General features: G+C 40.9%; 1 protein-coding gene across 1 annotated transcript; it reads left to right on the top strand.

Moving 5' to 3' along the window:
• Positions 1–7,234: 7,234 nt before the first annotated feature.
• LOC149275630 (reprimo-like protein) lies at positions 7,235–7,570 on the top strand. Its single transcript, XM_089504525.1, has one exon. It carries the CDS (start codon positions 7,235–7,237, stop codon positions 7,568–7,570), a length of 336 nt encoding a protein of 111 aa, XP_089360651.1.
• The last annotated feature ends 2,993 nt before the right edge of the window (positions 7,571–10,563 follow it).

Below are 10,563 nucleotides of genomic sequence, written 5' to 3'. Positions count from 1 at the left end.
GAGCATACCCATAAGACAGAACACAACACATTCACACGCTGATACCTATCAGTTAGAATGTTAGAGTGGAATGTACAAATATTTGAGACATCGTACATATATGAAAAATACTTGCTGTCCCAGGTAACTCACCAAAGCTTGTAGTGACCCAGCAAGGTGTACAATAGTCCAGTGAACAGCGCCGAGCACATGATGGTCAGCCTGGGCGACCCAGCTGTGGGCAGTAGTTTGGAAGCTGGGGTTTTGAGGGGCGCACGCTTACCCCCCCAGCAGTTCTGTATGTGAATCAGCTGACGGCTGGGATCTAAGACTTATTTTACAGATCCTAAGACCTTCTATCCCAGGCTCCTCCCAAGCTCCATGTTCACACCCTGCAACTGCAGGCATTCTAGACAGACCCCTAATGTTTAACCCTTACAGTGCTAGCCCCTTACAGTACAGCCCATCTGCCCCACCTACCCCTGGCTGCAGAACTGGTTAATGCCCTTCCCACCAAAAATGCAAAGAAACAGCTAAAAAACCATAATAGCAACATAGTTATACCCCATTCAGAGGGCTTATGCCCCCCCAGTGACAGTGTGCAGATAATATACTGGAATAATAATAATATTAATAATAATAATTATCAGTAGTAGTAGTAGTATAATAATAACAGTAACAATATATTATTATTATTATTATATTCCAGTATATTATCTGCACACTGTCACTGGGGGGGCATAAGCCCTCTGAATGGGGTATAACTATGTTGCTATTATGGTTTTTAGCTGTTTCTTTGCATTTTTTTGTGGGAAGGGCATTAACCAGTTCTGCAGCCAGGGGTAGGTGGGGCAGATGGGCTGCACACTGGCACCTTATTATTATTATTGTAATTATATTATTTTTATTAATATTATTATTTGCCTTATTAAAAATGCAGCCTCCTGGGGAATAGGTTCTGCTTGAACCTTAAGAGAAGGCAAAATATATCCTTATTATTTATAATTATATATATATAATTATAATATCACTGATTTCCATTATTATTACGAAATAATACTCATCAATAGAAAAAAAATATTTACAGTTACATTGGGAATATAACATTTTTCTTTGCCCCAAGAGCTTACAGTCTGATACTGTGAATAGCTTCTCCTACCTCTTGTATATATATATATATATATATATATATATATATATATATATATATATATATATATAAATGTAACTTTGGATTCAACTTTGTGATTGATCCTTTTTTTAATGAAATGAATATATTTTGTTTGAGCAAAGATCCAAAGTGTAAGAAGGTTTACTAAAAATAATTATTTTAATGATTCTCCGTAAAATATTTTGGTATCAGTTACTGATAGAGGAAAGGATTATGAATGAATACGCCGATCCCATTTGCTTAACTCCGTTCTTTTTTGAACCTTCGCAATGGGTGGAAATCGGATGAATCAGTTGTGGTTCTTTCGCCAGAACATCTGGTTCTGAGACACAATGGCGTCTTCTACATCAAACTCGGTATAAGAATCATAAACAATCCCAAGTATGCGTTTAATGGGAAATCCCGGAGATTTCGTACGCTAAAGAGAACAGGTTTATACAACTGGAAGGTTTACTTTACTGAGAGGGTGGTAGGTAAGTGGAGCAGCCTCCCAGCAGAAGTGGTAGAAGCTAATACAGTGAGGGAATTTAAACATCCATGGGATAGACATATGGCTCCTGAATTAAGATTAGAACCTTATGGTTTAATGGAGTATTTAATATGAATATTTAATTAGATTAGACGGTTATTAGACTCTGAATGTAAAGAGCGCCGAGATAGTTATTCTACGTAACGCTAGGAAATCGTTTTTTTATTCTACGCGGGGGACGTGTGGCCATTTTCCGTGGAATACATAAGGGAAGGAAATGTTCTGAAAAAGAATATATATGGAGATGTCAGCCGCCTGTCACAGGACTGGAAGGTATTATATGTTATAGACGTGTTAATGTTAATAGGAACAGGATTTATTCCATCTGAAACACGGCGTCTGATCTTCTCCCCCAATAAATCTTACTGATTCCCACCAGACACACCGCGGTATCTACACGATAGAGACATCTACCCACATATGGCCGTCAGATGAAGAGTCTGCCTACAAGCTGCACCTGTTTTCAAGCATAGAATCTGAAGGCAGATCGGCCCCATTCGGCCCCCCATCTAGACGCCCGCTTCTCCTGCTGTAAAGACTCAAACCTTAATCAGTCGTTGGTCTCGTCTTAGATTCAGGAGCCGTGTGTCTATCCCATGCATGTTTAATACCCTTACTGTATTACCCTCTACCACTTCTGCTGGGAGGCTGTTACAATTATCTACCACCCTCTCAGTAAAGGAGAAGAAATTTTCCACCTGTCTAAGCTCTGTCTTTCCATGTCTCTGTGCCCTCGTGCTTCCTCTCCATATTTCCTCTCTCTCTCTCCTCTCTCTCCTCTCTCTCCTCTCTCTCTCTGCCTCTCTCTCTTTCTCCTCTCTCTTTCTCCCCTCTGGTGACTCCCAAATACATTTGTAGATCTTCTACGCAGAGGATCCCAAATACAGAAGGACCCCGTGGCTAATCCCAAGCGCTACACGGACACAAACAGCCCGACCAACGAAAAATAACAAGAAATATATTTAATCTTCTAGAAAAAAGAAGAAGGAAATAAACTTGTATCTAAAATACCCAAAGTCACTGTAATTACCAACTTAAATATTCTTATCAGCGAAGCACTCAGGAAACAGCTTTGGTGGCAACGCAACGAGACCACGATGTGACAGTGACGGCGACCACTAGGAAACCTGGGGAGAAATGATATTTTATCTCTTAGAAAATGCACCACAGGATATAGGGGACCTCAGGCCCTTCAGTTACCCAAAATGATACGTCCCATGCAGGGATAGTCTGATACGCTTGGATCTGGATATCAGGACTGGGTCATAATCCACAGGGATACATATCTTGGTGGCGGTTTAACGTGTACAATGACCAAACCTCCCAAAATAAAAGGCCTTATAAAAAAATGTCACAGCAGATCGGCCCCATTCGGCCCCGGGTAGTCTGCCTGTTTCTCCTTACGTTGGTCTCGAGTCTCGACTTGGTATGTCTAATCCCATGCATGTTTAATCCCCTCGCTGTATTACCTCTAAATCACAAACTATCAGCACATTTCCCCATGAGAAGGTATTATGACCTTTAGCCCATCTCTAGTATCTACTCCCAACCATCTTAAAATAAAGGTCCAGCTAATCTAGCAGGTGGTGTATACTTTCTCCTCAGGACATATGGAGCCCACTTCAGGTGAAGGTCCACAAGGCCATTGCTACATACAGAAAAAAAGGATAAATGGCAAGCAAAGTCAGTGGGTTACCCATAAAACGTGCGACTCGTCCATGAAGCCACACTCTTTACATCATGCTAACAGGGCTCCGACATTTCGCCCATTAAGACCACCCATGGTTGGATGGTAAAGAAGACCAGCCTGTGGGAAGCAGTTATATTAACATTAGCTTCTGTTGGCCGAGATGTCATCAAAGTCAACTAGGCTCTCATATAAAGACCAAGGTCATGGCTGTTATAAGTGGAAAATAAAAGTTGACATTTCATACAATACCTGGACCTTCTGCAGAAGAACATCTGAGTCTCACATTCTATACGATACCTGGACCTTCTGCAGAAGAACATCTGAGTCTCACATTCTATACGATACCTGGACCTTCTGCAGAAGAACATCTGAGTCTCACATTCTATACGATACCCTGATCTTCTGCAGAAGAACATCTGAGTCTCACATTCTATACGATACCTGGACCTTCTGCAGAAGAACATCTGAGTCTCACATTCTATACGATACCTGGACCTTCTGCAGAAGAACATCTGAGTCTGACATTCTATACGATACCCGGACCTTCTGCAGAAGAACATCTGAGTCTCACATTCTATACGATACCTGGACCTTCTGCAGAAGAACATCTGAGTCTCACATTCTATATGATACCCGGACCTTCTGCAGAAGAACATCTGAGTCTCACATTCTATACGATACCTGGACCTTCTGCAGAAGAACATCTTAGTCTGACATTCTATACGATACCCGGACCTTCTGCAGAAGAACATCTGAGTCTCACATTCTATACGACCTTATGCAGAAGACTCTGGCATTCTATGGAAACGCCGGGGTAGGATTGAGAGTCCGGCATTTCAGGGGTTTTCCATGGTGATTTCCATGGTGTCAATAATTTGTAAAATTCTATCTTCTAAAATGACCAGAAACATGATGTCAGGTGGAAGGCCAGAATTCCACACTTTTCCGGAGCTCTTGCGCGAGGGGTTAATAACTCAATCATACAGTTAGTCGGCGGAGCCCGTACCCAGGATGCCAATTACAGTATCAGGTAAATAAGTAATCGAGAAGTTTTAGGTAACAGGTAAACAGGTTATTGTGGGTTTACATCAGAGGTTAATTGCCCCTTCCAGACGTGATGTTTGAGGTGCAGGAGATTAGTCTCTTGTCTGGAGGAAATTATACATTATTCTGCTTTGTGCCTCTTTCCAGTGATTCACCCCCATGAGACATAACATGGGACATGTGACCTGATCCAGGGGTAGGATTTGGTGTCGGAGACTGTGAGAACATCACATCCCAGCTGGGAGAAGGAAGTGGCGCAAAACATAGAAACATAGAAACTGCTGGCAGATCGGCCCCATTCGGCCCCCGTGTAGTCTGCCTGTTTCTTCTGCTGTAAAGACTCAAACCTTAATCAGTAGCTGGTCTCGTTTTAAATTCAGTAGACATATCCCCATCCCATGCATGTTTAAATCCCCTCACTGTATTACCCTCTACCACTTCTGCTGGGAGTCTGTTCCACTTTTCTACCGCCCTCTCAGTAATTTATCTCTACACATAAATAAGCTTCCTTTTCATACCCTTTCTATAGGGGTTTGATCTGGCACTTTAAATGTGATTTTCCCAGGCATGACTACATTTCCTTAAACATAATGTGATTTTATTGGCACGCCCAACCCAGTTCTGCCTTCACCTCGACTTTTTTACTCCTTCCTCCAGAAGCTGACATTCCAATGAATAGTGCCTCAATTCCTGACAACAACAAGAAATAGCTGACCACTCAGAACATATTTCCTCTAGAAAAATCACTAACTGCTCAAGCAAATCGTAATAATCGCGATTTTTTATTTATATAAAGAAGCAGGCAGGTCGGCCCCCATTCGGCCCCCATCTAGTCACGCATTTTTCCTGCTGTAAAGACTCAAACCTTAATCAGTCGTTGGTCTTGTCTTAGATTCAGGAGCCATATGCCTATCCCACGCATGTTTAAATTCCCTCATTGTATTAGCCTCTACCACTCCTGCTGGGAGGCTGTTCCACTTATCTACCATGCTCTTAGTAAAGTAAAGCTCCCTAATATTATTTTCATGTTACGTTTACTGCTATTGTCTTTGTCGCCCCCCTCCCCATATTGTAATAGCGCTCTGCGGAATCTGCTGCTAGTTTAGAGATAAAATGTAACATTATAAACATAAATAGCAACAATAAATGACTCTCGCTGCAAAGCACGTGTGCCACCTAGTGGACATTCGAAGGTAGTGCTTAAAATCCTTAATTTCATGCAAAAACATCAAAAAGTGATGTATCTATATCAAACCTTGCTATAGATAAAAAATTATATTAATACACTCCCTGACTGCAGTAAAAATTCTGATTGCTAGGCACTGGAAAGATAATAAATTATTCCAATGGAATCAACTACTTTTTCAGTTAAAAATGGAAAAGGGACTAGGATGGGTAAGCCAGACACATAACAGGAGAATAGTAATTTATGAGGATCGATCTTAAAACTGACTAATTTTCAAGCATCCTAAAAGTTGTGAGGAAACACCCGGCCTTTTTTTATTATTATTATTATTTTTTTTACATTTTTTTTTCTCTCTTTCCTTTTTCTTCTATCTCTTTGCATTGATTGTATATTGGGATCATCATTGTATTGTAATATGTATGATGATATGGTGTTATGTACAATTATTGTTAATCTAACACATATTTTTTTCTTTATAAGAATTCAATAAAATAAATATGTAAACAAAAAAAAAGTGATTGTATGGAGTTTTACAAAAAAATTCCCTTAGATTGCATTAAAAATATTATTCTTTCTATTGGTAAATTTTTTACATTTGGTGCAAAACAAAGATATCAAAACCTCTTTGTTTAATTCAATTCATGTTATACCCCCTTCTGTCCGCCTTTCCTTCTGATCATCTAACCTACGGTTCCTTTTCTCCCTAAAGACCTCACTTTATGGCTTTGCTTTATCTGATGACACACGAAGACACATAGACACACGCATCTTACTTAATTGTGAGATATCGTTATCTTGCTTAATTAGAGAGTTAGCAAATGCCAGGTCTGGGTCGCCAAATGTCGGATTATTGATTTAAAAAGGTAAAAAAAAAATCTGAAATCTGCAGCCTTCTACGAGACGCCGTCAATTAGTTAAGGTTTTTTTTTCACTGATCAATTATAAAATCCTGATAAATAAAATTTATTTTTATATAATTGCAACCAAAAAGGTACTTTATTTTCTATGAGCCGCAGTCTACTTATAAGATAAGTTACATAAGATAAAGATCTGTTTATGTGTAATTATACGTGTGCATTTATAGCTCAGAACCTCCGCAATAGACACACAGTTCATCACACTAACCATGGTTATTCCTAATTTCAAATCACCGGTTTTTGTGCTTAGTTAGGAGCGCAAGCAGCTGGCAGAACCGTAAAGGGTTAAGAATACCAGTGAATAACCCCGTTATCTGATACTGGGAGATTCAGGACTTCCAGCTTGCTGGACTGTGAAGTGTGAAGAAATGGATTTTAAAAGGTGCCAGCTACACCCCCATGCCTGCCAGGCTAATGGTTTATCCCAGCTTCTTATAAGACCAGTCAACCGCACATCTTCACCGCAAGTCAGCAACTGATGGTCGTGGAGGAGGTATAGATAAGTAGCAGAAGACCAGTGGCATGAGGGTGTCCAAGAGTTAAGTAGGCATCAGAGATGATCCCATTCCTGCTCTAAAGTCAAGAAAAGCCTCTGCACCCCGTGTTCCTCATTACTTTATAGCTGCTAGGCATGGTATGTCTACCTAGGACATTGTCCTAACAAGGTCTTTAAACCCGTGCCTCTACTAGACCACCTGAGGCTCCGTCTTCTCCAGCCATGAATGGGACTCTCTTTAACCAGACCGTCGTAGACCAAGAAGCCTACGGCAATAGCTCTCAAGACTTCGGCTCCCTCTTGGGATGTTGCAACAGTACCAGGGCCGTCATAACCACCGATGGTAGCTCTCTGATCCTCAACTCTGATGAGAGGAGCATGTTCATCACCAGGGTGGTGCAGATAGCCGTACTGTGCGTCCTCTCTCTCACTGTCATCTTTGGGGTCTTCTTCCTGGGATGCAATTTGCTCATCAAATCTGAAAGCATGATCAACTTCTTGGTGAAGGACCGGAGACCTTCGAAAGACGTTGGGGCGGTGATCTTGGGTCTCTACTGAAGAAGCCGGCGCTCCGAATTCTAAAATGATCTACAATATGACATCTCTCTAGGGTTGTCCCTCTGAGACTTGGCCATGGAGAAGACCACGAACGTCCTACAAAGACAAAATTGTCACGGAGTTATGTTTTTTAAGGGTTTGCATGTAGGGTGCCAGATCTGAACTCCAGTATGAAGGAATTTAAATTTTTTTGCTGTCTTTTTAAAGACAAACTCGAGTAACCCATAAAATGCCAGAGCCTGCTGCTACAGAGGCTTTTGTTTTTACATGGGACTTCAATTTGGGGTAACTTGTCATAAAACAAGGGGTTTGCATGCTTTGAATCCAGAATGTCCTATTATATTCCAAATTTAAATTTTGTATATGGACTAAAGCATGTTTTCTAAGGAGGGGGTTCGGGTACGTTTTCAGAAAACGGATGTTTTTGCACTATATTTAATATCCCGAGCATGATTTGTACAAGATTTCGGAATGCAGTTTTTATTTTGTACGTAAAGTCTTGGTTTTATCACAAAATGTCTATGTTCTATTTCTTGCACCTTGATACGTTATGAATTTCAAATAAAACCACCTTTCCAACCCTCTTTCTTTTTTTTGTATGAATATTTTGATTATAAATGATTATGATTTTTAATGTTTTCTATAGAATGCTCATTTACAGTCCATATGCACGGCTGCAACAATTGCTTTAGGAGGCTCCGGTGAGTAAGTGGTTAAACCCCAAAATTCCTTTGCGAAAGTTGCGTTGGAAACAGGCGTTCTATTTTTCCACTTTTTAACACATGCAAATATAATAATTAATAAAGTGTTATTACGTTCTAAACAGTGACATAATTTATAGATGTCATCAACCCCCCCCCAAAAATGACACTGATTATTATTAATCATTAAGCGCCGACAGACTGATGATATCTCATCTGGCCGGCTACGTGTCCGCCTGTTTGTTTATTCGCATCTCGACACCAAAATTAATTTGAATTATTGCTATTTTGAAAGAAAATCCCCCCCAAAAAATCATGTCCAGTAAAGTGTGCTTTTTTGTTATTTTTTTTTTTAAAAGGAAAAACTCAACAGATGTTTTGGGGATTTAGGGCTGAAAAAAGCCTAACTAAGACCCCCTCCACACACACACACACGTCTTATTACAATCTGAATACTGAAATCTCAACCGAACAGACGTCGGGGGATCGAAAGGATTTGGCTGGAAGATAAAACCGTTTTGGGCGTCTGACATGCTAAGAATAAATCCCTTTAGAAAGAATTTTCTTGTCACTTGGTTGTTCTAAGAATCGTTCTACCTAATCCCGCCCGGTCACATCCGTAGCTCCTCGTTTGCTGGGTCCAAGAAAATCGAGCTGAATTCTATCCATCAAAATCAATGAAGTTAAAGTCCCGGCCCGTTCTGTTTTACGGAATGTTTTATTGTCACGGACAGGGTTCTAGATATTACGCTTGACTTCTCCTCGTTGTGTCTTCGTCGACGTTTGTGGAGAGGTGCAAGAACTTTGGTGTCCGCGCTGTTCGCTGTACATTTGTACAAGTGTAGCGGTTCTGGACTAGATGATACCCCAGCCAAAGGGAGGTTCTGGAGCAGATGACAGCCCGGGTAAAGGAGGTTCTAGATCAGGCGGCAGCCCAGGTGAGGGAGGTTCTAGACAAGATGAGATCCCAGGTAAGGGAGGTTCTAGACAAGATAAGATAACAGGTAAGGGAGGTTCTAAACCACATCACATCACAGGTAAGGGGGTTCTAGATCAGACGACATCCCAGGCAAGGTAAATTCTAGACAAGGTGAGATCCCAGATAAGGGAGGTTCTAGACAAGATGAGATCCCAGGTAAGGGAGGTTCTAGACCAGATCACATCCCAGGTCAGGAGACACAAGTTTAGTCTCAATCTCCACGTTATGCCACCCCACAGACACCTCGTCACACCTAGAAGAGACCACAGGCCATGGTAGGAGCTTCCTCAATACTCACGACGTCAAAGAATTTGAGATTATTTGGACCTGGGGTTTGAGAATCCGACACGATTCCTCAACTACCCCCAAAGACATTGTGAATGTGATCAAGTAAACCTTCCTATATTGGTTGCTTTTTTAGACATTTTAAGATGGGCTTCATATGGAGTTTTTTTAGCCTCTTTATTAGACAGGAGCCATTTAACCACCTGTTTGCCAGAAGAGTGTAGATCAACAATGACGATAGTTAATCTATACAATCCAGTCGCATTCCGTGGCGGAACATTTGCATGTCTAGTCCCATTTATTATGGGTTCCAGACTCACGGTTGCATCTAAAACCCATCTGAGGAATTAGCGACATAACATCCTAAAAAACACACACATGGATTCCAAGACATTTCTTACGGAGGTCCATTTTTTTAGTGTGAAAACAATATAAATCTATAAAGGATATAATAGTTATTTGTAATCCTTACGGTCTCTTTAATGTTATGGAGGTATAACTCCCAAGTGTCCTTCTTTAGGATGGAGAGTCCTAACCTTTTGAGGTTCAAATCCTTCTGCTTCTCTTTCCTCCCCTGATGCCCCTCTTTTCTAGGAGGTCAGAATGTTTGCTGGGTATGAGGGTATCGCAGGGCTCTACAGCCCTAAAAGCCCCGATAATGTGTATAGAAACAGCAGGGAATGGGTTAATAAATTAAACTGTGCAAATAAAAATTATATGATCTGAAGAGCTAGCACTCTAAATGGATATAGATTCTTTATTAACCCTTGGATCCCTGCAGTGGCAAAAGTAAATCTCTGATTGAAAAAGGTATCAACAGACATTGATCGGTTGTTGGAGGAGGGGATGGAACCAGATCTTGTTTATTGCGACCTGAAGTTTGGTGTCTTTTACAAATTGAACTTTTATGTGAAGTTTTGCAGTCCGGCCTCCGGCTGACGACGGGTTTTACGAGTTTGCCGATAAATCCCGCAGTTTGTGTTTCTCTGCGAAGAGCGGGTCCCACGGAGCAGAGGCTTGTTAGCGCT

The sequence above is a fragment of the Sceloporus occidentalis genome, unplaced genomic scaffold (assembly GCF_023333645.1).
Source record: "Sceloporus occidentalis isolate IW3139 unplaced genomic scaffold, rSceOcc1.0.p SCAF_274, whole genome shotgun sequence".
Classification (NCBI taxonomy): Eukaryota; Metazoa; Chordata; class Lepidosauria; order Squamata; family Phrynosomatidae; genus Sceloporus; species Sceloporus occidentalis.
Note: the sequence above shows the minus strand (reverse complement) of the source record. Positions and strands in the feature narration are given on the sequence as shown.

Bases quoted from the DNA above. Each gene is read 5' to 3' on its own strand.
- LOC149275630 (XM_089504525.1), top strand. From the start codon at position 7,235: ATGAATGGGACTCTCTTTAACCAGACCGTCGTAGACCAAGAAGCCTAC.